Source organism: Poecilia reticulata, chromosome 1 (assembly GCF_904066995.2).
Source record: "Poecilia reticulata chromosome 1, P_reticulata-male-v2, whole genome shotgun sequence".
Lineage (NCBI taxonomy): Eukaryota > Metazoa > Chordata > Actinopteri > Cyprinodontiformes > Poeciliidae > Poecilia > Poecilia reticulata.
The window spans coordinates 20,101,532-20,129,224 of record NC_088830.1 but is presented as its reverse complement, the minus strand read 5'-3'; the positions used below and the strand labels follow the sequence as shown (position 1 = coordinate 20,129,224).

At 38.0% G+C, this 27,693-nt stretch overlaps 1 protein-coding gene across 1 annotated transcript; it reads left to right on the top strand.

Moving 5' to 3' along the window:
* The first annotated feature begins 959 nt into the window (after positions 1-959).
* On the top strand, positions 960-27,693 carry ugt8 (UDP glycosyltransferase 8). Its single transcript, XM_008413599.3, has 6 exons — positions 960-1,181; positions 11,150-11,982; positions 17,319-17,461; positions 22,099-22,175; positions 22,864-23,083; positions 23,701-27,693. The coding sequence occupies exons 2-6, from the start codon at positions 11,152-11,154 to the stop codon at positions 24,065-24,067; spliced, it is 1,638 nt and encodes a 545-aa protein (XP_008411821.1). The 5' UTR covers positions 960-1,181; positions 11,150-11,151; the 3' UTR covers positions 24,068-27,693.

The window sequence follows — 27,693 nt, the reverse complement described above, 5'->3', positions numbered from 1 at the left end:
TATTCTGACAAACTGAATTTTGGGATTTTATTAGCTGTAAGCCTTAATTATCTAAGGTATCAGGTATATATATATCTTTCCACTTGTTTCCTTAAATGTGCAAGAGCTCTCTATTTCAGGAGAATTTAATTATGGCCCTCTGATTGATTTTGTACCACCAAAAAAAACCAAGAAAAAAACACAGAAAAAAAATGCATGACACTGTATGCTTTTCTTTTAAGTAAGACCCTTTTGGCGTTTTCGTTCTGCAATGATTTGCAGATAGAATTTCTGCAAAAATCAGACTACTTTTTTTGATTATTAAAATTTATTTTATTGCTGAGCAGGCATATAACAACAACAATAATAATAATAATAATAATAATAATAATAATAATAATAATAATAATAATAATAATAATAATAAAATTTGATTGCACATGTGTACTTTCAGCCTGATAATTTTGGCTGATGTGGTAAACAGCTTGGAACCCTAATTTAAATAATATAAGAGTTTCACTTTTTGAATTGAAAAGATGAAAAAGTAAAATTTTTGTTTTATTTTAAATATTGAGAAGCACATGAATGCCAATGCTGTTGGCAATAAATGGTTTGATCTGAAAATGGCCAATTATTAGACAGAACAAAAAGTGAATGAAAAATATCACCCCTAGTAAAAGATAAATCATAAGACTCAGGCCAAGTACTTTTGCATAGGACTTGTGTGTTTCTTGAACAACCTGTTTGACCCCAGTCGTGTGGCTCAGGTAGAAATGTAGCACTTTGGACCTCCTTTTCTTTCAAAGGAACTTGTGACCTTAAATCCCAACTTCCAATATCAGCAGCCATGGACTGACTTACAGAACATCCTACCTGTGCGGACTCTTTCACCCATCACTTATACCTGAGTCACCCAATAACTCAGTCGTTGTATGTTTTTTTTCCTTTTGCCACTCCCTTTGTTTCCATCTTGTGACACTGCTAAGTCCCGCCTTTCACCACCCCCCTGAAGGAAGAGAGCGAGTTTCACGCTTTCCTCTGTCGTATTCGATTCTCGGGGACCCATTTAAACTTCAGCTAATGGTTTTTTTCCCCCCACCCAAAGTCTATTCTTTGGTTTTAACACTTGAAATTCCGCACAGTAAATTCAGGACTGCAATTTTACCCTCGCCTTTCTTTCTCCTTAACCGAAAGTCTTAAAGGTAAGGCCATTGAAAATGCGTTTTACAACAGGTGTACAGCACAGTTTGCCTATAGGTAACACAGCCAAACTGTTCGTCCCCATTCTTCTTCTTATATGCTACGTTTAATTTAAGTAGTTATTTTGGCATGAGTGAGGGAAACTTTACTTTGTTCCTATGGCGTATTTGTCTATTTGTTTATTTTATTTATTTAAATTGCGTTACAGTCAAATCCTTGTTGCAGACTCTGAGATGGAGCCAAGGTCTAGTGTTGCGTTCAGGAACTTTGCGAATCATCAGTACTCGAAGTTTACCCATCAGCGATTATGTAGCGCTTTTGTTTTTGTTTTGTTTAGTTTATTGTTTTTTCCCGTTTACCCATAAAGTCTTATTTTTAATCCATAAGGATCACTGTCTTAAACATTGGTTTATAGTTTGTAATCTTGCTTTGTATGTAAAAATCCGTTTTACCTGACGTAAAAGTAGTAAAGGCACTTTACCTGACATAAAGGTAACTTAATCAGGGATAATTGAAAGTGTATGAAATTTTTCATGAATGACACATGAGATGTTTTCCAACAGCTTTTGCCTAAATGTCTAGATTGCTAGTTTTGCCACTGCATGTATTCGTTTAATGTTGACGTTCGAACGTAACAAACTGATGGTAAACGCAGCATTTTTGACGTCTTCCAGTCATCTGTAATACTTTCAAAACTACTATAGTGATCACCTGATGGTACAAACAAATTGTTGCTTTCCGTCTTGCTGGCCTATGGGTGTGTTATCAAAATTTTTTAACTTACAACCAGAGTCGCATGTCAAAGAAATGAAATTGACTCTATAAGTATTTCAAACAATACTAAAATCAGGGTTAAGAAACTGCGTTTTCAAAAAAAAAATCGTTTAATTTATGGCCTTTCATTTGCATTATAACCAGCGAAAATGTGAATATAACAAAAATTATGTGTCACAACATAGAATATAGCAAAAAAAAAAAAAAAATTAAGGCATTTCTGCTTGAATTCTATTTTTTTTTTAGGTAAAATGTTACAGCTAGATCCTGAGATTAGGATACAAATTTCTTCCACATTATTTCACTCAACAAGTGATCTTTAATGAATAATCAACCAGTTTTAATGGCTGGACTAAATGCCACTGAACTGACACATACCAGACCTTTTTTATTCAGGCCAAAGGGCACATTCATTACTATAGAGCATTAAATTTTTACCATTAAAATCTGTGTCAAAGAACAATGCACTACAACTGCCTATATTATTTTTCAAGGGAAACATTATAGTTAAATCCCAACAGTAAGATATGCATTATTTACTATTTCTGATGGAAACCAGTCTTTGCACATGCTAATTAGGCATGTGCTCACATATCAAATTCATTGGTCTTTATGAATTTTATTGGTCTTTAAAGAGGTACATGACAACATGATTAACAAACTAGTTGGTTGATTAAAAACAATCTGTTCATCTTCATGTAAGTCAAAAATGATTCTGCCAAGCCAAAATCTCAAAAATAAGCACCCAGCTTTTATTAACTTGATTAAAAAAAATATTACTTATATTCTGAGTTTATTCATGTTGTCATGATAAATTCTTGAAAGTGCAACCCGCAGTCACAGATAAAACATTGTTTTTGTGGGAATGATGGAGCTAGTAATTGTCACTCAAGCAACTTGATAAAAATTGTCTGCTGCTGATGCTCTAAATACCTACTAACTTTCTCTTGGTAGACAAGACACAACATTTATATTTCAGCATAGCTCTTTGGAAGTCGCCAATGTATGGTTGGTGTAAATGTCTTGACTGCCTTTAGTGACTGAGGTTTTTCAAAGGTTTTGGCCATAATTACCTAAAAAGTGTTACTTTCAGTCTGGCTGGCTTTAAATGTCAAAATACGAGCAGGAATTGGAGTAAGCTATTCATGCTAGAGTAAAATGTGTAATCCACTTGCTTAGTGTGAGAAGACTTTTATCCTCTTGTTATTCTTTCTGGCATTACATAAACAATACAAAATGTCTGTCTCAGAGTCCTCACAAAGCCAGTAATTATTTGTGATGATAGGAGTTAAATCCAGCTTGACAGGACATTGACACGGGTATAAGATGCTTTTGATATGACGACCTACAGTAGAAATAGCACAGTACCACAGTAATGATAGATGGATTATTAAGAAAGTTGCGTAACTTGATCCACTTGCCTTGCTTTTTCCAACAATTTGCCAGTCAGCTTTTAGCTTGTAGTTTAGCTTGTAGTTTTGCAATGGATGGTGGTCCTTTAGTTTCCACGAGGTAACCTGAAAGATCCTCAAGCAGCTATGTTTTTCTTGTGAAGGAAACATGCATCAGCTTACTGTCATCCTGCTAATCGGCAATATACAGCAATAAGTGAAAAAAAAAAAATTAAATAAAGTTGGTCTCTCTGGGACATTCACTATCGCCTCCCTGAAAGGACTTTGAACTGGAGGATTAGCATGTTGGACAATGTTGGTAGTTTGGAAACCACAACCTTCTTAAAAACCTGTGTACCTCGGTACTGATCCACACCTAACCCTGACTGATGGAACTGCTGCAGATGAGAACATGTTTTTTTAAAGATTGGTTGATGAAAGAGATCAGGGAAATTATTAATGTGCACCTTTTCCTGCACTAACCCTAACCCTTGTTAACGCTCCTGCCAGCTTTATTGTATTCTAAAATAATTTTGGTTATTTTGCCAACTCTGACCTGGGTCTGATTCAGGTCTGTGTTAATTTAACACAGTAACAAAACTATGTTAATTTAGCTACATGCAGTCTGCATATAGCAATACGGGAACTTTTCAATCTTTCTTTGGCCTCTGACCTGAAAAACAGTTTATGACCCAATGTTTTAAACTTTTTAACTCTTATCCCTTAATCATAAAGCCACCATTGGGGTTATCAATGTTACAAGTGATGCATCTTGGGCAATACCTGTTGAACTAGTTCTTGTATGTTGACGGCTGGTAGTTGTAAATCAGCAAAAATTATATAAGGTAAGTACAGTAGATTTACGTGAGTGGACTCCTGCAGCTAAATGTCTAGTAGCTTCTTTCTAGTGCTGTTTTTTATATTTGGACAACTTTAATATTTACAGGTGTTATTTAACCATAAGCATAAGTTGACCTGTGGTTGTCTGTCTGTCAAATGTTGATGAAGCTTTGAAAGATAAGGGCTTGCTGAGGGATCATGTTGCCATTATAAACAGCATCTTATGTGCCGTGGCATGGGAAAGCCAGGTGATTTTTCTTTCCACTTCCATTCTGTTTTCAAAACTATTGAAGATGTTAACTGCTCTGCTGTCTCCTCGTCTTGCTGTTGAGAGTTTTGTAGTACAAGTAATTGGACACACTGTCATATTGCTCACATATGTGCTGCCCGTGTTTTAAAAACTGACCCTTGGAATAGCTCTGCACTGGCAAGTTAGATCTTTTTTTTTTTAGAAAGATTTTCATTATGCAGTCATACTTTGCTTGCAAAGCTGACATGATTTCATTCTTATAACCCACTTTGTTTGTATGTGTGTGTACGTGTTTCTACGTACTGCGAAGACACACCACACCTTCGATAAGTCTTGTTGAATTTTTTTTTACAGTGCTGAAAAGATAGGAGCCTGTCACGTGTTTGATGTCAGATCTGACCTTCTCAGAACACACAATTAAAATTCACCTTTCGCTACTGTGGAAGCAGTTCTGCTATAGATCAAGAAAACGTCAATTTTATGGGGTTTAATTATAGTATAATAAAACAGGTTATACATTTCTTTCTTTTGGTGTTGTAATAGATTTGCTTTTCGTTGAGGCAAAACAGGAAGTTGCAATATGAGCCAAGTATTTCAATGGCTGAATATATTAGAGGTTTTTAATATTCACATGCGTATTGTATGCGTGTCACACAGATTAGGCCTTTCTGTTGTACTGTTGGACCAATGTATATTATGGAGCTAAGGCAGAAAACAACACAATTATGTGTCCTGTGGCTTTTTATTTTCCTTTGTACAAAATACATTTTCTGACTGCAGGGTGCTTGTAAGTAGGGTATATTTTGTTTGCTGAAGCCAAACTGGTCATTAGTTACACAAAAACTGCCAATTACTGTGAGATTTTTCTGCTCTCTCTCTCCGTCAGTGAATATGTATTTTAGAGGGAGAACTTTTGCAGTAATTTTAAACAAGATTGTATGTTGCTAAAGTTCTTACTGGTAATTTTCCCTTTTTTTTGTTTTTTTTGTTTTACATATATTGATTCTAATTGTTTAAACCCATAACTTTAACATACTTCCATTAAAGGAATAACGTTTAATGGTTAGAGGTACATCTTTAACCCAGTAAATATTTCTTCCAAACTGTTACAAAATTTCTTATCAAACCTTCATCCACATGAAGGTGCTTCAGGGTAACTAGACCCGATTGTTAGTAATTTAAGTCATGACGCATCAGAGTCCTGGGTAGATGGCGACTGGTTTCTATAGTTACTGTCAACAGTCTGGACTTTCGAGTGCTTGTTGCAATATACTCTGGACAGTGCCAAACAAAATGGTGACCCGTCTTGAGTCCTGTTACTAGCCACAGCTGTTTGCAGGGACGAGGCGCCTACTGTGCACAAATAGACGACTTATTCACGTCATAGTTTACATACTACAAAATAGATATTTGGTTAGCAGAAAGGATAATTCTGTCATTTCATGTAGATACAGATAAATGCTCATGCTAGCGATAGCTCTTATACATCTAGTAATAAAATACGAAAGACTTGATATGTTACTGGACTGATGCAAAGAACTGATCATTAAACACTTTTGCTTTGGGTCTGAGTATTGCTGACACATCATCAGTCTCTCCAGAGATGCTTTAAAGAACATGCAAAGAACCCTGTAATGCAGTGTACATATAAAACACAAACTGAATTATTATTATTATTATTTAATAAATTAACAATGCTAAGCCTCGTGGGGGCACAAGTAAAACCTGGTGGCTCGCAAGCCTTAGAATACACTGAAGGAAATCCTGGACTAAAACTAAGATAAAATGTAATTGGAAAATATTGATACATAGTTTTTAAATTTGTGTTTTTGTTTATTTGTTAGGTTTTAAATACTTATCTGAAAAGTGTGGCAAGCATTTTGATTCCAGCAGCTTTGATACTGGCTGTCAGGTCCCTGTATGACCGGTGTCAGAGTCTGGTCCGCATTGCCGGCAGTAAGTCGGGCTCGTTTCCGGTGAGAGTTGGACTCCGCCAAGGCTGCCCTTTGTCACCGATTCTGTTCATTACTTTTATGGACAGAATTTCTAGGCGCAGCCGAGGTGTTGAGGGGATCCGTTTTGGTGGCCTTAGGATCGCATCTCTGCTTTTTGCGGAGAATGTGGTCCTGTTGGCTTCATCGGAACGTGATCTGCAGCTCTCACTGGAGCGGTTCGCAGCCGAGTGTGAAGCGGCCGGGATAAGGCTCAGTGCCTCCAAATCCGAGGCCAAGGTCTTGAGCCGGAAAAGGGTAGAATGCCTTCTCCGGGTCAGGGGGGTCGTCCTCCCTCAAGTGGAGGAGTTTAAGTATCTGGGGATCTTGTTCACGAATGAGGGAAGAAGGGAGCGGGAGATCGACAGGCGGATTGGGGCAGCGTCTGCCGTGAAGCGGGCGTTGTACCGGTCCGTTGTGGTGAAGAGAGAGCTGAGCCAAAAAGCGAAGCTCTCGATTTACCGGTCGATCTACGTTCCCACCCTCATCTATGGTCATGAGCTTTGGGTCATGACCGAAAGAACGAGTTTCTTCCGCAGGATGGCTGGGCTCTCCCTTAGAGATGGGGTGAGAAGCTCGGTGATCCGGGAGGGACTCAGAGTAGAGCCGCTGCTCCTCCACGTCGAGAGGAGCCAGTTGAGGTGGCTCGGGCACCTGGACGCCTCCCTGGTGAGGTGTTCCGGGCTCGTCCCACCGGGAGGAGGCCTTGGGGAAGACCCAGGACACGCTGGAGGGGCTATGTCTCTTGGCTGACCAGGGAACGCCTTGGGGTTCCCCTGGAGGAGCTGGAAGAAGTGGCTGGGGAGAGGGAAGTCTGGGCCTCCCTTCTGAAGCTGCTGCCCCCGCGTCCCCACCCCAGATAAGCGGAAGAAAATGGATGGATGGATGGATGGATGGATGGATGGATGGATGGATGGATCAGTACTTTGTAGAAACATCCTTTGCTGCAGTTATAGATGCAGGTCTGTGCTGGCACGTTTCTACCAGCTTTGCACAACTGTAGTCTAAAATTGTCACCGGTTCTTTACAAAATAAAAAACGCTAAGTCAGACTAGATGGAGATTTATCTATGAACAACAGTGTCTAAGTCTTGCCAAAGACGTTCAGTTAGATTAAGCTGTTCTATTGCTGGAAGATGAAATTTTCTTGCAACTTCTAACAAATTGCCCTGTACGTCCTCTCATCCATTGAGTTTTCTCAAAAAATTATTTTCCATCATCATGTTTCATTGTGGTGATGATCTGTTCAGGGACATGTTGATGTCATTTTACATGTAGGCCAAAACGTTCAGTGTTGGTCTCGGCTGAACAGAGCATCTTCTTCCACATTTGCCATTTTCCCTACGTGACTTAGTCCAGCCTGGAACACATAACTTCCTGAGGTTTTCTTTCTTCACTGATTTTTTTCTTTCTGCTGTTCCCCGAGTTCCTTTTCTGTGAAGTGTACAATTAACACTTTTCCACTCAGCTGTTTTCTACCTGAGCTGTGACTCTCTAAAGCTCTTCATGGATCTCTGTCCTATCTCTCTGGTTAATGCTCTCCCTAGAAGGCCATATCTGGGTACGTTGTACCATATTTTTGCATTTTTAAATTATGGATTGAACAGTGCTTTGTGAGCTGTTGGTATGTTGTTTTTTAACCTAACTCTGATTTTATTGGCTCCTTGATTTCATCCCAGACTTGTGTGCTGTGTTCCTTGGTTTCATTGATGCTTCTTCTTCTTCTTCTCTGATATTCTGTAACAAACCTATGATGTCTTCTTATACAAACTGGATTCATTATATTAAATTATGCTATATAATGTTTAAACGTCTTCTGAGTGCAAATGATCACTTTTGGATTTTGTTTTGGGTGTATCAGAGTACAGGGGGCTGAATTCATATTCATGTCACATGTTTCATTTTCATTTCTCTCATCAAATGGCCTTTTTTTTCTGGTCCATCACATAAAATTCAAATAAAATAAATTGAAGTGCGTTGTTTCAACATGACAAAATTCTAAAAGGTAACTGCAGGAAACTGTCAGGAGCTACATTAGTACTTTTACATTAATAGTTTGTTTTTCATTTAGTTTTGGATTTCTACTGTGTTTGACCCACAGTCACAGGATGTCTCTGCAGCATGATTATCTCTAACAACAGAATGCTCCCCCGCCTTTGGGAGAAATCGCTCTCATGAGAAAGGACTAGATGACCTGTGTGTAGAGACAAAACTTGCTTTTCCTTTTTATCACTCCCTTCCCTGCTTTTATGCTAAAATAACAGCATTTCCTCTAAGGTGAAGCAACCTGTAAAAAGAGAGCATACAGGGGCATTTAAAATAACCAACATAATTGAAACTCGTCATAAGGTGGTTAATCATTAATACAAATGAGAGCCACAAGGAATGAAAGTGGGCGTATAGGAGCAGTGACATGATAAAGGCTCTTTGTGGTTGTGTTTGTGAATAGAGCGGCCGGAGGTTTAACTGGAGTGACGTTGGTACTACCCACACCATGTCAGCGATGGCCCTGCTCACACTGAAGGGGTTTAATCCAACAACGTCAAACCAAAACAGAAGCTTAAACGTCCTGAGACATAAAAGCTGCACAAATCTAAATGTTAAGTCTGTTTGGAAGCAGTTCCATTTTTATTTTCCAAGAGCTATATTTGGTTCAACACTTGTTTTTTTTTTGTTAAATCAGCCAACGGAGCCGATGATCAGCAAGCTGACAGAAAAACATTTGATTATTGAGGGAGGTCAAGTAAATTAAATCTGTCTAAAGGAAAAACAACTAGAGGAATGCTGACACATCTTCTCTGTAAGGCTGAGATCTTTATGGAAGAAACAGAAAATGCATAATTTATATTGACAGCTTCTTTAACCTCACCCTTTAAATGATTAGATAAAGATAAGATGTTTTTTTCCCCTCACCCTCGGTAGTCTACCTGTAAACTTAGCATTATTTATTGGGATGCACAATCATTTGCATCCCAAAATCAACATCCTCTAGTTAGACACATTGTGTTTACACTGTTATGGTGCCCTTTAGCCAGAGTTGCTAGCCTAGCTGTGTTCATCAGACTGTGCGAGTTGTTCTTTTATGTCAGTGTACCTACATAATATATGTATGATGACAAGGCTCCATGTCAGGCTTTCTTTTACTTAGTTCATTCCTTTCCCATTGTTTTTCTGTATTTCTGGCCTGATGAGAATGTATTCCTGCTGTTGTTCATCATAGAACATTTATTTAGAGGGCAAAAGATTTCAAGGTTCTTCCACAGACCTCTTTGCTGCTCATGGCAAAGATGTTGTGTAGGTTTTAGTTGATGACCATACAGGCTGATTTTGTAGTCACTCCTGTGGGGATTTGAGCAGGTTTTGGATCACGTGCCTGCAGAAATGCCAAATGACAACATGTTTACAGTTTGAGCTGAAATACATGTGGTGTTTAGCAGACGCCACACATTTATGCTTGTATTTTGAAGAAAATATGGAGAGTTGTTTCAGTCAAAATGCAATCATACTGGTGTTTATTTTGTGGCACTTATTTTGTAAAGCAACTTCATGTATTTCATGAACTTATTATTTTTTTTAACTCCTTTTTAATTTCTGGCTCTTTTTATGTCACATTGTTTTCTATTCAAACAAACTGGGGTGTGGGGGTGGGTTTGGTCAGAGTTTCAACATCTTCATGAGGGTGTAGCGTGTCCTCAGGCAGATTTATAAGGGCTTGAGCTGACGTACCGTACCGGCCAATGTAAGAGGCGGAATATCTTTGGAGTATAGGAACTTGTCTCCGTTTATTTATAAGCTCTTGACAACCTGAAGGGACTGATGAGAAAATGTGAACAAACCATAATTACCCAGCTCCAAAGGGAAAGCAAGGCCTGTCGTGCCCACATCACACCTGTCATGCTGATGTGGCAGAAGCGAATAAAAATCGGATGTTAAATTATGTCATTCAGTTTCATTAGCAAACCAGCATATCATCTTCAAGTTCTCATGTTGCCATTGACATTTTACCCGCTAAGCAATTTTTCTTACTGGTTACATGAGCCCAATTGATTCATGATATGGCGCTGGACAAACGGGGCTTAGGGGAGAGGAACACTGTGCTATGACTGGCCGTTAAGGTTGGAGGGACTAGTTGTTCACTTGGTCAGGTTCTGCACCACCAGACCCGCTCCAAATAAAAAAGCTCTACTGCCTTCCCCCTGAATATAGGAATGTGAGCTGAAAAGAGCCTGAAATCAAAACAGTTAAAAAAACAAAAGTCCATGAAATATGTAAAATAGCTTTGGAAAATAAGTCTCCCATAAAAATCGCCATTATGAAATGGATAAACAAATAAATCCTGAAATAAATGAATAATTCCTGCTCGGAGACCGTTAATAGGTTTATTACAATTTTTCAAGGAAATACTAATTTTGTTTATTTATGATAAGCATTGTTCTATTGTTTGTGATTAATGCATTGTTTGTATTTTCCTAAATTTAAATTTAGAAAAATTTTAATTTTTCTAAATTTAAATTTAGAAAAATTTAAATTGTGGTGTAGTATCATCTTAGATACTACACCACAATGCAAGATAAATTGCATAGTGCAGTAGATAATTTCTGTTCGTTTCTCCATTTAAAAAGACTAGAAATTTTATGTAGTATATTATTTTTAAGGATTTATTTTTTTGCCATTTTTCTGTTCAACATTGCTAACATATAATCTATTTTTTTATCATCTGTATAGCCATGTTGCTGCCATCGTCTCTGCTGCTCATTCTCAGCTTCCTCACCTGGAGTCCCAGTGCAACACGGGCCGCTAAAATCATCGTGGTCCCACCCATTATGTTTGAATCGCACCTCTATATCTTCAAAACGCTGGCGACGGCACTACACCAAGAGGACCACGAGACACATTTTCTAGTTTCAGAGGGCCGTGAGGTCCCGCCCTCTCCTCACTACCATTTGCAGCGCTATCCAGGGATCTTTAACAGCACAACAGCTGACAACTTCCTCCAGTCCAAAGTCAGCAACATCTTCTCAGGCCGCTTGACATTTCTCGAACTGTTTGACATTCTTGACCACTACTCTCAGAACTGCGATGCTGTTGTCGGCAATGGTGAAGTAATGAACCGCCTGAAGGAGGCCAAGTTCGACCTGCTGCTGGTGGACCCCAATGAAATGTGCGGTTTCGTCATTGCTCATATCTTGGGCGTGCAATATGCTGTTTTCAGCACAGGCTTGTGGTACCCTGCAGAAGTCGGAGCGCCGGCGCCGTTGTCATACGTGCCAGAATTCAACTCACTGCTGACAGACCGCATGTCCTTAATGCAGAGAATTGCCAACATGGGCGTCTACCTGGCACAGCGGTTTGGAGTCCATTACATTGTGTTACCAAAATATGACCGGATTATGAAGAAGCATGGAGTAAAGCCTTACGCGGCCATGGCCGACTTGGTGCAGGGGAGCAGGCTGTGGATGCTGTGCACTGATATGGCTCTGGAGTTCCCAAGACCCACCCTCCCTCATGTCGTCTACATTGGAGGCATCCTCACAAAACCCCCCAGCCCTCTACCACAGGTCAGTGCAAAGATGCATGTTTATGATGTGGAGTATCTGTTTGCCCCATGTAGATTTCCTCAGTTTTGCTTTTTCAACACACTTTTTACAGATCATTAAACAAATAATAATATCAAACAAAAATCTAGAAACTGATTTTGCCGTATTTGGTGCCATTATGCCTTTTTGTGAGGGAAATTTGTCCCGCTGTTCTTTGCAGAGCTCTCTTATTCGTGATTACTGTTGAATTATTAACGCTTCTCTTAACTGAGACAAGTGATATCTGAAACTATAAATATCATTCTAGGTTCTTTTATGTAATTCTGGATGAGTTGTTGATGAGATCGTGGATTAAGTTTGGTAGACTGGGCGCTTCTGGGAAGGTTCATCACTGTTTTATGATACCTTGATTTCAGGATGATTGCCCTCAGTGTGTTTCGCTGGAGTCCAAAAAGCCCCATAAATGCCTTCAAATCATTTTCAGAGTAATAGATGTCAATGAGTTTGTTTCTAATCATTGATTGAGTTTCTGTAGATCAGAACATTATGTGCTGCTCTTTGAAAACTTTTAGCCCTCTTTATGTCTGTCACTCAGATTCTATTAAACATTTTTCGTAGTACTACAGGTCAGGCAATAATCAGAAATTAAGCTCAGCTGTCCAGAAAAAAAAGAACCACTAATTAATGGTTTAGCAAGCAGAGCAGTTATATTATCACATACGGTCAGATTGGTGTCGATTGCTCTTTTCTCTTACGAGATGAAAGTATAATTTGAAAACAACTTTACGCATTTTCTAATTTTAATCTTAATCTGATACTAAATTGTGTTTGATCCTAATCTGTAAAGGGTCAAATACTTTTTACAGCAGCATGGGCTAGAAAGTTACTGATTTGAAAAAGCTGCAGTCTCTAAACCATTCAAATTTTTCATCATGCCACTGTTACAGTTCAAAGTTCCTTCATTAAAATACCAGATAAGGTTCTGCAGTGAGTGGAGTTGGGAGCAAAGCTGCTCCACACTCGCGCTACTCTACTTGTTTCAGAGCACCACCACCCCAATCTGATTACACTGAAGATAGCCGGCTGCCTGGGAAGTTATGAGCTGCAAGCTAGAGGGCAACACCAATTACTGTTATTAATGTCCTTTGAAAGCTAAGTTAACCAGAGTGCAGTCAATTTAACTGAACCCTGATTATTGGCCACCCGATATTAATATTAAGCAGAGGCATTTTTATGATCCTGACAAATATGGAGCTTAGCTCAGGTCAGAAACAGGCACTTTTACAAGAACAGTATTATAGATTGTAAATAAGTTCATATTAACATAATATGGATCATACCGTTACCTGTACTTGGATGGGTTTTTGTATGTTAAACAAATAAGTATAATCTTTTTACTTGGCTGTTTTTATTGTTACCAGCCTGAGTAATGACTAAGAAAAAGTGTGCTAATTTGCTAAAATAAATCGTTACAGCATTTTATTATAGCTATAAAAAATAATAATACTTGCAAACTGATTATGCGTTGGAGACTCATTCTGCCTCATAAATACTATCAGTTTATGTGAAGTTCTTGTTTAGCTCCGGTGATAAGCGTTTCCCTCTTCACTTTTCATGCTCCTCATTCCTTTTAGAAGCACACACTGTCCAAAATACAGTCATCATTTTGGTATAAATTAATTCACCATACAAAACGAGACTGGTTGGATTTTCTGTCTAGTACACATCCAGTGATATGAGTCAGGCCTCAAGTCAGTCTTGAGGCCTGACTCAAGACTGACTCAAGAAAGTCAGGCTTGTCGAAGGGAGATGGAAAAAGTAAGAAGTTTTAAAAAGTGCATATTTGTACTTTTTAGAATTTCCACATTTCATCTTGTTGGCATTTATTAATTTGCTCTGTAAGAGAAGAAATTCTTGTTTTTGTAAATGACCACAGAAATGTTTTTGATCAGCTTAATGAGTTAAACTTGATAAATCCATCCAGCCCGACTCTGCGGAGGAAGCAACTTTGCCGTTGCTTAAGTAACAGCAGAGCTGCTTCCCCCACAGAATGGACCTTTTTTCACCTTTCTCAGTCCCAACTGTATCTCTCTGACTCAGGATAAAAACCTTCTAATAGTTGTCTCAATGCTGAGGTCTGAAACTATCTGCAGAAGGAATAACCGTGGCTTTTTTTTTCTTTTACATAAAAGTGAATAGATCAATGTACAAATTAAATTTGAATATTGATCTAAATACAGTAATACCGTGGTATTTCTTTACAAGAATATTATCCTGTGGGACTATCATACTCTCATTCCACTACAACAGAAGTTGTAGAAATCTACATTTCTTACAGGCAGTGCCATAAATATCCAGAGCTAAGTGCTTGTAACCATGGCACTGAAATACAGTGCTGCATGAAGACTTGAGTGTAACTACGCCATTATGGAAATGTGTTGCCTCGTGTGCAATATTTGTTTCTTGCTCCCTCATTGACTAAGGAGAGGTTCATTGTTTTGAAGTTGTACTTTGGAAAATACTTTTCTTTTTTTCCTTCCCACATTGATTTTTTTTTTCTAACTGATATTTCTTTAGCATCATCAGTCCTACATGGTTTTAGGTTACAAAATATATTTACAGTAAGGGGTGAGGCAAGAACCTGTTCTTGTTTCACAAAACAAGCAAATTTGTTTCCTAAAGTTGTCTAGCATTCAAGTACAATATTTTAAAATTTTTTGTTTTAAAACACTGAATTTTCACACCGTTAGCAACTTATCCCTGTTCGTTTATTTTAGGGAGTCCTTTCAGCTTTTCTTTCAAAACGTTGGATGTACTTCTTCTCGTTGTTGTTTCTTTATCGCTATGTATATCTTATCACATCCTGCAACAGAGTGAGCCTTCATGGCCGAGGTGGGGGTTAGGATGGGCTAGAGCTGAATGCATATGGTAAATTTTAAACAGATGATAATGGGAGCTATGGGGAGCAGAGGCGGGCAGTGACGGGATTTAGTTCAACGTTTGGGCATTGAGAGCGCGGGCCGTCGGTATCTGCTGCTGGGGGTTTTAGGAATGCCACTCGAGGCGAATAGGGAGCATTGTGCCGTACTGTGTGGAGGGAGTCATAATGGAAGTGGAGGGAGAACGCGCTCATTGTTCTGAGGAGAACTCTCGGGACACTGGGACTCTTTTTAAGAGGTCACTAAGGCTGCGTTGTAGGGATGGTAGGGCTGTTCCACAGGGACACTGGGCCCAGTGTGCCCATGAGGTTGCTCCGTGCCAGGACCGACCTGAGCTGCTGCAGCTGGACTGACAGTCCCTTTCCTCTAATTGTCCTGTTCTCCTGTGACTTCAACATCCTTAATTAGTCTGTAAGCACTGCTCATCAATACAAACTCCCATAACAATTTACCTGCGGTGCCCTCCCGAATGCTTGGCAACCCCAACCAAGAGGGGGAAGGCAAACTTAAAATAGATTAAAATTTATTTTTTTATTTATTTATTTTTTTTTCTGTATCATTCTTTATGCAATCCCTAGAGATATTTGTATCTACCTCTCTTGACATTCTGCTCACTAGGTGAGGTGGGAAGAAAAACTGAAGTTGTTCTTCAGTCTTGGTTCTCTTTGTTTTGGTAGTTTTAAGTCTTGAAGTACATCTTTGACTCTACAGACAGGTTTACACCAATAGACATTTCCCCCTCAATGCACATCTACCTTTCTCTAATGACATGTTCTGTTGTGTTTCTTGGGTTCCTTTACGTTACGGGAACCAGGGAATTTACTGAAAATAACTATTTTTTTAATGCTGAAAAACGGTCTCAAATTAAAGGTTGGATTTGTCATGAAGAGATTATACTACTGCAATAAAATGGTTACATATTTGTAAAGGGTTTTAAATAATGTCGGTTGCAATGTTTATTTTACTTGAGAAAATTTCTAAAAACTGTTATAAAAAAATTTTGTTCAGATAAATATCTATTCTGCTGAGTCGAAATGGAGAACGTCTGTAGTTTTCTTTGAGCTCCTCTTCATGCCTAAGAATTCACATTGTGTAACAACATCCTGTAATATGACAACCGTGGTTCCAAGTAGCAGGCGTGCCCAAAAATGAGAATAAGTCCCCTGACGAGATTGAGGAACCAGACTTTGTCTTCCAGGAACTCAACCTGGACAGAAGTAGCTTCTTGGCTTAATGTCCCAATGGAGCTGAGTGCTCAAAGAAATCTAGTTCAATTAAAATTCAATAACAAATATAAAATCCCACAAGCTTTCTACCTTATTTTTACTTCTTACTATATACTATACAATGGTGGAACATTATGCCAGATCAGACAAGTAAAGTTTTACAAATGTATCCAGAACAAAAAATTTTTTTATAAACTTTTTTTTTTAAATATCAAACTGATATCACAAATGTGCTGAGAAGCAGTTTTGAAAAGATCTACAAAAATTTTTTTACAGTATTAAAAAGAAAGAAAACTCCATTTTGCTTGTTAACTGGTGTCAGTTGAGCAAAAGTTTAGCATTTAGCAAGAAAAAATACCCACATTTGTTTATTTGTGTTTTATGACAAAAAAATACAGGTTGTCATTTTCCTGTGAATATTTTGCAGTTCTACACACAGCACTAATAAATTTTTTTTTTATAAAAAAATAAATACTATTTTTTGTCATTCATTGCTCTCCATACTTTCAGAATAACTAGAGATATGTCTTTGTTAGTTGACACTTTTACGTGTTTTCCCATTCATTGCGCAGTCTCTTAAATCTGCAACTGGATTATAAATTTGATATATTGTGCAGCTCTTTTATGCAGTCCGTTTTAAAAATCTAAACTTGTGTAACGCTCACAAGCAACCTGATCTTTCGCAGACAGTGCATCAGAAAATGTATTTAATTTATTACAGAGATGGTCAAAGTAAGGGTTTTCAGCTAAATTTTAAATATTAAATTTATTCCCAAAATAAATATTACTGTCGTTGGTACCAACTACAGACTAAACACTTGGGTATTCCAACATTGCATATGCTCTTTAATAAAGCTATTGATAAAATAACTTTTCTCAATTTGTAAATCCAGAAAAGAATCACTGAGAAATAAATACTGTTCTTTTTTTTACTATCACTTTATATTGTCCCTGTAGGGAAATTTGCCTCATTGTAATTTGAAACATTTTTCCTTAATGTCATAAATGGTATCAAATCAATCAAACATAAGACTGTTTGATTGTCTTATGATATAAGTCAAACAGTAACATTTTTGCATCTTTGGTCCTTTGGATGATTGTGAAGAGATGAAGAAGCAAAGTTCGGGTTATAGATTATCATGCTGTTCTGGATCTGTAGCTTATTGTAGCTATTTTGTCTCTGTTCCTTCAGTATTTTCAGGCCCTGGTGAACGACACAGCAGAGCATGGCTTTGTGGTGGTGTCGTTTGGCGCTGGAGTCAAGTACCTCTCCCAGGACATTGCTCACAAACTGGCAGGAGCTCTGGCCCGTCTGCCACAGCGTGTCATCTGGAGGTAATGCTCGCATGCGCCCATTCATCTGTCACAGAATAATGTTTGAACAGAATTTTTGTTTTTATACTCATCATTCTTGATGTCACATGACGTGGAACCCCATAATCAGCTATATAGCTGGTCAGGAGCATTGTAAAATAAAGGCAGTGCTTTGTCCCTCAGTGCCGGGCTGTTTGCTAAGGTCAGAGTCCGGACCCACCCACATGTGCGTAATATCTGGAGCCATGTCGAGCGCAGTGATCTCCTTTACGTCATGAGACTTGCCTCTGCAAAACCTGATGACTTCCATTTTTAACAAAGGAACTATTTCATTTTAATTACTGCATCAGATCACAAGAGTATAAAAAGCTGGATTAGTTTATTTTCTAAACTTCCCTCTTTGCTGGTGTATTGTAATACACATGAAGACGGATAACTACAGTAATTGCCAATGCGCTTTGGTAGGTATGACTTCAAAGTAAGGTAGACCTTAGGTAAACTGTGGGAATAAAAGCATGAGACATACACTGGCCTTTATTGTAAGTACAATATAAGAGAAGAAATAAAAGATTGTGAGCAAAGAGAGAAATGGAGGGGCTGGGTTTTCAAACATAGCCTCTGAACATGTTAATTTTTAACTCTTTGTATATTTAGACGGTTGTTAGTCATTGACTACAGTGACCCAGATCTCTGAGTTGTTCTGACCCCGTACTGGATTGGGAAAATCATCGTAAAACTGACTGGCCTCCAGTATAATGTCCTATCCCTAGGAATCTAACAGTAATACTCATCACTCTTCATGATCTTCCCAACAGAAATGTTCTGCTGACATTTATTTAGGAATATTTGTGAGCACGAACATTATCGGCTCCAATTTTAGGGACAACTTGTATCGATCGTCATGTTTTCTTTCACCTTTGCTTTAATGTTCCATAATGAATTGTATTATAGATTAAGTTTTGTTGATGCTACATTTGTTGGTTAATATATATAACACACAATAAGTAAGTATCTATGATTAGGAAATCCCACATTTTCCCTTCACTCACATTGTTGTGTAGTCTTTTTTTTTTTTTTTTTTGAATGAACGAATCTTTGTTTAGACTCCACACCTTGTGAATAAACACACAAGAAGCAGTGAAAGGATAAAGTTCAAAGTTGACAAACCGCATTCCTAACTTTGCAAAGACAGGACGGACGACAGGGAAGAGAATGCCTTTTCTGTGCAGGAGATAAGAGAAACAATATATGTTAAATGTTTGTGTGTTGTTTGGCTTGTGATTAAAGAAGCAGATATCAATGATCTTGAGACTAGATGTGCTGCACATACTTTTTGTTCTTTTATACATATAGCAAGCTCAGTAGTTCTCATAATTAAGATGCAGCATGCTGTCTTTCACTATTTTTAATGTAAATATGAGCTAAAAATTGGTGCGTTGTTTCTCTCCATTTCTATAATTTCGTAAACTAAACCAGGGTTATTTTGGAAACTGGATTGTAGTGATAAAATAACGAGAAGCTGATGTCAGTTATTTAGCACCCATGGAAGTTTGTTGTGAACATGACTCTGATAAGACTGTTTTTTTGTTTTTGTTTTTTTTTTATATGGTGCCACAGGAGAGAAGTATCCCAGTTACATGGAACATGACACCTTTTATTGCTCCCACTTACTAAATGTTCCCATGATGTGCATATTTACACAGCCAAGCCTCATCCGCATAATGGTCATGTACGTCTTATTCAATTGCAGGGTAGTTTTTGTGTTGCTGCGTCACATTTGATTTCTTTTTTTTTGTTTTACAAACAGTCAAAATTAAATCCATGAACTGATGCATAAATGAAGACAAAGAGAAGATTTTGTTTAAAAGCTTTCAGTGTTTATTAAAACCAAGAGGATGTAAGAGATGGAGGGCCAATGTGTTCGAAAGGGGGATCAAACCAAATGAATTGTTTCATTGATAAATGCCTCCATGAATGCCGGCTTTGATTGGCATGACAATGAGACGAGGCTTTGTTGACTCTGGATAAAAGACTTTGAGTCACGGAGGGAAGCAGACGGAGATGGACAGATGGAGGTTGTTTTGTAGCATGCATATGCATCGCTAACGGAAATGCTTTACACGCGCACTCTTTCACATCCACCGATCTCGCACTCTGCTTGCTTTCACACAATGACAAGTGTTAAGGGTCTGGGTCATGCAGTTCAGTCACTCTTTGCCAGTTCAACCTTCTGTAACCTTTTATCTCAGATTCACCCGTTAATGAAATGTCTAGTTTTACTATTTAGACATTGTGTCCATTCCAGGAATTTTTCAGAAGAGAAGCATACTTTCATTAAAAATTTCATTTGATAGTGGCAAACATAATAAAAAGTGCTCAGCTAAAAAAAATCTTTGGGTTATATTCCATATCCCTCTATTATGGAGGGAGAGGGTTATAATCATGATCAGCTCCAATGTGATCAAAGATCATCTGATGCCTGTGGGTACTGTTAACATTGTCTTTTTGGTTTTTCTATTTGAAAACAATTGCAAAAATAAAGTAGTCATGATGTTTTTTGCAGTACTGTGTGTATTGCAAAAATCTCCAGTAAAGTTGTATTAATGAAAATAGTTGATATGCTCTGAAGAGACTTTAATTTTCCCAAAAATGCTTTGACTTCCCCAAAGAGAAAAGGCGCAACATTTTATAGACTCATCAGACTTATGATCTTTCTTTTATTCTCCAAGCAATTTTTCAGGCAACATTCAAATACTGTAAAGCTTTGTGGCTCAGGGATCATGGTATGCTGGTGTTTTTCATACTATGACGTTTGGCCGATTTGTTGTATACCAGGAATACTTAGTTTGAATAGCAGGATCATTAGTCGATTTCACGCTACATCAGCACCCACTTTCTGCACCTGTAGCCTGCAGAAAGTAAAACTATATTACTCTTTATCTTTATCTGGTCAAAAAAAGCTAGATATAAAACAACAACCTTATATTTTGGCTTTAAATATAAATAATAATCAAGCACAGCAGAGTTAATTATTTTGATTTTACATTTTTTAGATTTAGATTTTAGAAATGGTAAACAAAAAAGAAAACATCATGACTACTTTATTTTTGCAATTGTTTTGTAATAGAAAAACCAAAAAAACAAACCAAAAAACAAATTGGTTATGATAATATTTTAAATGATTTACCAGGTGTAGTTCGCAATATGAATAGTTGTTTTTCTTGTTTACAATGACCCAGACTTTATACATCAGTCCTCTTCCCCTCAGAACCACAGAAATTGCTGAAAAGACTGCTGCCATTTACAGTGCTAGTTAATATTAAACTCTAATACTTAAGAGATGCATTCCATTCACATTTCCTTCATAACTTGGGAGTCATCCAATTCTTTAACTAAACCATTGTGACACACTATTTTATGAACAATGTATTTGGATAGGCAGAATTTTTTTTCTTATCCTATCGTTATCTAAAGAAAATAAATGGTGGTGAACCCTGCATGCAAAATTTATCAATTTTCCATAGAGATATTTTTTTTTAGGAAGGAAGGAACTTCTGTAAATATAATAAAATTCACCCATTAATAATTTAAAAGCTTATATTTAATCAAATAAGATAATACCATTGCTTTATTTGCTCACAAGCACCACCTGGTGGCTATTGGTGGGAAAAAAAGTAGCTGCAAAATGTTTAATATTGATGTCAAAATCCATCAAGAAAATATATATGAAAACATTTGACAAAATGCAACATTTATTGCTTGTTTCATCATTGATGACTGTATGTTTTTATGATGCAAAGCACTTTAAACTGCCTTGTTGCTGAAAATGTGCTACACAAATACATTTGACTTAACTTGATATAAAATAAAAAATCTAACCCGAGTCCTTTACTCACTAATTAAATAAGATAAGTAGACACGGGCAGTAACCATAGATCTTTCTGGCATCGTTTTATTGTACATACATGGCATCTATTAACTGATACATAAACGACTGAGCTGACAGGCTTGTTAGTGGTTGGTCCATGAGGCGTGTGGTTATGCAAACACTATGACATCATGAGTTATTACTTTAGAACTTGCTTCTGGTGTGAGTAATGTATTCATATTTGCCTCCCTTTGTATATCGAGCCTCTGTGTGAGTGTATTAAAGTATGTTAAAACAACTGTGAACTTCATTGAATTGCAATTTACCTTGTTAAGAAGTTTTGTTAGCACTTGCAGAACATAAGTCAGTTTAATTATGCTGTGCACAATAAGGGGATTAATTTAACGGTTTCTCATTTGACTGCACATGGAAACCTTAAAAGCACGTCTAAATCTCTGTGTACTTTCAACAATATTTACTTTCTAGACATTTTGAATAAATACCTCTGCTTCAATTCTGAAAGAGGTGTTTACATATATATATATATATAAAACAGAAGGACATAAATTTTTAGTTTTGTATTGTTAGGACCTTGATTTGTCTAAATCTTAGCATCTCACATGGCTGAAAAAGTATATATGCAAATAATTTCAGTCACTCGCATTGTATTGTATGTGCCACAGGCATGGTACATTTGAAAAATATTGCAGGTTGGAAATGAACCACGTCCCAGTAGTAAAAGAAAAAGTGTTGGGTCCTTTCACTATGATTTTCCTTTTTTTTCTTTTAGATTCTCTGGAGTAGCACCCAGTAACCTTGGCAACAATACCAAGCTTGTTGATTGGATGCCACAGAATGACCTATTGGGTGAGTGCGTACCATTTATATTTAGCCTGGTTTTGTGTACTGTGTTTTATGGTCCCTGAAAAGAACATTTCATTGTAGAGTTGGCCTGAATTCAAAGTCCAAATAAACAGATGCTGTAAAACACTCTTGTCAAATGAGATTGGCCCTTTGGCCATGCTGATATCTCTATGAACTATGGAAAACCACAGGAATGCATTGGTACAAACAAAATAAATAAATACAGTAGATTTATCGCCCAGCCCATAGATGTATAGATGGATAACTGAATAATGGGACTTACCCGGTTGTACCTGATAGACGTTTCAGAGACTCATTAGCCACTTTAGTGGTAAAATCTAAATGTCAATGCTATCCGTGTTCTGCTCTAAAGATGTGTGAACAAAGGTTAGCAAATATTTACACATTTTCATGTTTGACCCTTTTCAAAGGTCAGAGTAAGTGACTCTGTTGACACAAAGGGGAATACATGTTTAGGTTTGCTTTGTTTTTATAAAGAGGTGATCAAATCAAGATTTTATGGAGAAACTTTTGAAATAATGTGTTTTCAAAAGATAATTTCCACTTAAAATGATGAGTCTCTGTCGCGTGCCCTGAGAGCTGTAAATAATTATATCAAAACAGGAGTGCAGGAAACGCAGCATGTTAATAGTTACTAATGATTTCAAAACCTATGATTCCTATCATCCAGGCCATCGACACACTAAGGCCTTTCTGAGCCACGGGGGCTTAAACAGCATCTATGAGGCCATGTATCACGGGGTGCCGGTGGTGGGTGTGCCTCTCTTCGGAGACCACTATGACACCATGACTCGCGTGGCAGCCAAAGGGATGGGAGTCATGCTGCACTGGAAAGACATGACAGAAGAAGATCTCTACGCTTCCCTCAGCAGTGTCATCAACGACCCCAGGTTGGACTGATTTAGGTCTTCTCTACTGCCTCAGGTGTAGCCACTGCCCAAAGCACAGAGAAGGCACGTTTTAGTACCGCTGACACCCGTGAGCGCTCCACTGTGGAGCGAACCTTCTGCTTCCTACAATGCTGGCGGCAGTGTGTAACTTGTATTTTTCACGCCACTACCGTGGCTACCAAAAATGAGAACTTTTCAACTCTCCACCTCACTCACATCAAGTTCTGCCTTGTGAAATAGTCTTTTTTTTTTTAACTCATTTCTCTGCGGTTTCCATTGTTGACCATGAAATAACATTGATTTGCTGACTCATTTAAATGCACTGACATTCACCAAGAAGTTTGCATTCGCCTTCCATGGTTGAATATTGGTGTGTAGGGGGGCCAGAACCTGAGGCGGATGTAGCAAACGAGTTTCAGCTGCTATTTATGAAGGTGAAATTGATTCCTGGTGTGTGTGCTCATGGTTTCATAAATCAAGATTTATTTTGGTGCTTGCCATTTTCAGCTTTTGGGTGTAGGTAGACTAAGACTAATCTCTTTTTTTCATAGTCCCCATGTTTTTGTTTTTTTGTTGTTTTTTTTTAACCCCCAGCTCTGCTGTCCTCATGTTCCCAGGTACCGTGAGCAGGCTCGTGTCCTCTCCAACATTCACAAAGATCAGCCAGGCCACCCAGTCACCAGGGCTGTGTACTGGATCGGCTACATCCTCCGTCACAGTGGCGCTAACCACCTGCGCTCGGCTGTGTATGAAGTGTCCCCCTACCAGTACTTCCTTGTGGACGTCGTTCTTGCTGTTGCAGCTGCCGGCGCTCTCATATTGTTTTTACTGCGTAGGTTGGTACGTCTCCTCAGGGGCAAGGCCGGCGACCACAGCAGAAGAGTCGACGGCAGCATGACCAATGGACACTGTCACTCTGAGAGCATTGCCAACGGGAAGCACAAACGCAACGGTTCCTTGAAAACCGAGAAGAAGATAAATTAGTGTTTCTGAATGGCGACTTGAGGAAGAAGTTGCCCTAAGGACTCAGTTCTAGGTTTGGTTCATTGCTTTGACAAAAAGCGTGGAGCAAAAGCTGTTCTTAGGTCTGTGTCAACGAGGCAACTGCTACTCAGAGCAAGCACAAGGCTGTAGGAGGATACACTGCGTTGTGTGGGGACAGCGAGGCATCGGGTGCTCCAAGTCTGTTGTGTGTATGTGTGTGTTTAGATGAATGTTTGTGCTATGAGGCAGAATTAACAGAAAAAAAAAAACAAAAAAAAACAAAACTATAACCGCAGCTACAGCGAGACACCGCAAGTTGTTTTTTACGGATGAAATAAAGGAAGGACACATCTATACGAGCATCTCATCTACTCCATGTTCCCTGCTGGCTTCCTCAGCAGAGGGAGGACCACCAAGTCTTCATCCTAGGAATAAAAGCAACAAATCAAACAGCTTTGGATTGATCCTGTGTTTTAAAGTGTCTGGTGATAACTGTAAATAGAAGAAAAATCTATTTATTGCTGCTCGAATGCATTTTAATGATGGACCTTTTTAACCTTGTCTTTATTGTTAATTTATTTCATCTGTCTGTCAGAGATGTGAGAGCATGACTGTGGACGTACACTCCTTATTCCGAGATCACATCTCTCTTTGTATTAGTGAAACAAGCAACTTTGACAGCAGCGATCGAGGATGAGTCAGAGCATTACTCATTTACGATTGTTGCTACCGTAGTCCCGTTTCTTCAACCTGCTCCCGTAATCTATTTATTGCAGTAAAGATTTCTTGCCCTGTTGCCATTTTCAGATCTGCTCTTGACTTTGTACATCATTTCTCCATTTAGTTGTTACTTAAATTCTGTGCACTAATTTCAACTCATCACGATTGCTAGCCTTAAATTACTTTTCCCACAGTTTTACTTTGATAAGCCTGGAAGACATTGCCGTTGCCATCCATGTGCAAACCAGCAGACTTTATAGAGCTTATTATAATTTCAACACTTGAATGAAGTGCCTTCTCAAGGCTTTATGTAAAATCTACAGGGCTCTCCACATTATTGGCACCTCTACTAGATATCTTTAAGCAGCTGTTGAACAAATTAGTCTTGCACTTTACCATAATGATTTCACAATATGTGTTTTAGCCATTCTTCAAAATGTTTGTATGATTATTTAGTAATCATTGACCTGTTTCCCTTTAGAGTGTGTGTATGAAGTCACAGAGGCCTATTTCAATACCTGATGGTGTTTTTTTATTTTTTTTATTTTACATTTAATTTCTGTCTAAGAACTATTCATAGGTAAAGCAAAACTTTCTGTTTCCCTGGAGAAACAACAATATCACCAAGATGCCATTTTCTTTTAGCCACTATTCCAAATGGAAAAAAAGAACATGTTATTTGAGTAAGACCGATGTGTTTTGATCTATATGAGTAAGAACATAAGTAGAAGAAAACTGCTACTCATTCAAGCTTGAAAATATCAGCAGAGACAGTATTAAAAGTTTTATAAAAAACTTAAACTGTGGCAAACAAGGTCACTTAGGAGAAGAAAAAAAGCATTAAGCAGCACATATGCAACTCATCCCAATCGAAGTTGACCAGTGTCTGTACACTTCACAATAATGAAAGACTTCATACTTTCTAGGAGAATGTAGACATAAAGCAGGGACCCATTTCTCTTGGCCATTCTTCCAAATGGGAAAGGGGGAAAAAAAGTGATGACTTGAAACTATTCCTATGTCAGAAAACGGGCTTTAATTGCACCACGTTTAACCCAAGCTTATCTTCCCACCCTGCAGTGGCAAAGGTTGGTAAGAGAAGTGTTACCAATATTGGTCAGCAGTAAACTTTTCATGTGTCTGACAGTAAAAGATAAATTATTTTCCAACTTTAAAAAAACAAAAAAACTCTTTACCAGGGGGTGCCAATAATTGTTGAGTGCACTGTATGTTTCCCTGACTTTTCTGAGTGTTTCATCACACATCGTTAATCTTATTATGGGAATGAGATGGCTCTACGTTTAGCTCTATGAGATTCGATGACATTTTTGTTCTATGAAATTAGAACGTGTAAACAATTGGGTGTTTTTAAGCTGTCTTCTGTTACTTTTTTTTCCCTTTATCTTGTTTCTTGGCCTTCCTTAGGAACAGATGGGTGAAACAAGATCAAAAGAAGCCATAGTGTAAAAAAAAAAAAAAAGATTCTTTTATAGTTTCTTGTAATGTGACACGAGCTAAAAGTATACATAGAGCTGGGAATATTCGGGCAACATCAACCTCTGCTCATTGTAACACTTTGGCATCGGGTACATATAGTGTATGCTTTCTACTCAGACTCATATAAGCTTCAATCACAGGTAAAAGCTAGGATCAGTGATCCCCCCCATGCTTTTTGTAAAATATCCCTGAAACAAATGACTTTCATTTCAGTAGGATAATGTCACTGTGAACATTTTCAGAGAATCCAACCTTTGGATTGAGAGCATTTATTCAGATGGGGGCCAAGCGTGTGGGGACACTTAACTGAATTATAGCTCTAACAATTTTTGGCACCCACCAATATTTCCTATATGATTAATTTCTACATTTGATTTACTTCCTTAAGAACCATTTGTAGCCCCAAACTTCCTGTTTTTCTCCAACAAACAAATCTGACAGAGAAGCCAATTTCTCTTCAAAGTCGGAAAAACAACGGAACCTAACGCTACACTAATCCAGATAAATAAAAAAAAATGATTAGAAGATAACCAATCAGCTAAATTCCTATAAAACCCCAATCAGAGCAATAATTAGAGTTTTTTTTTAAAAAAAGACAGATGGATTGACTTTTATGCAGAGTGAAAAAGACAAAAAGGGAAATAAAAATAAAAATTCTCCGACATCGACAGTTGTAAAATTGCAGCAAATGTTCATAAGTTGTTCTTACACTAATTTACCTGGGGTGGCAATAGATTTTTGTTAAGGTGCTGTAAGTATTGAACTAAAGAAAATTTTCATTTGAACAACATAAAATAACCAACTTAAAGGGGGGGGGGGGAAACTTGATCTCTCTCTCTCTCTCTGTCTCTCTCTTTCTCTGTGAGCTACATTTACACTTGCACCACACACACAAACCAAGCCCTGCTGAAAAACAACAGACTCTTATACTTGAATCAACTTTCTCAATAATCATCTGTCATGATGTCAGCAGTTGGGCTCTGGTAGTAGGTGGCGTTGCAGGTGCTACAACAGGCTATGAACAGGGTCTGAAGTTTAGAACATGTTTGATATTCCTTCCTTGTCATGTTTTCAGTATTAATGTTGTAGCCCCGACCTGTTAAAGAAGGCGTTGACATTTTTTTCTTTTAATGTCTAGATTCACATCACTAGTCCTGTGAAGTTTGTATGTCATCAGCGTGAATACTGCCTCCATTGGTGCACATACTTTGCTCTCTTCTTGGACCTCGGATGTAAAAGTTCTCCTTTTGTCTCTCACGCCGTTTAGATTTTGTTTTACCCTCTTTACGGAATTATATCTTTTCTCTCTTTTGCCCCCTCCACTCCCCCTTCCATGCATGTCTTATGTTGTAAATAGAATGTAAACAAAATACTAACGCTGAATAAAAGTCAAATATTTTGTTTGCAGA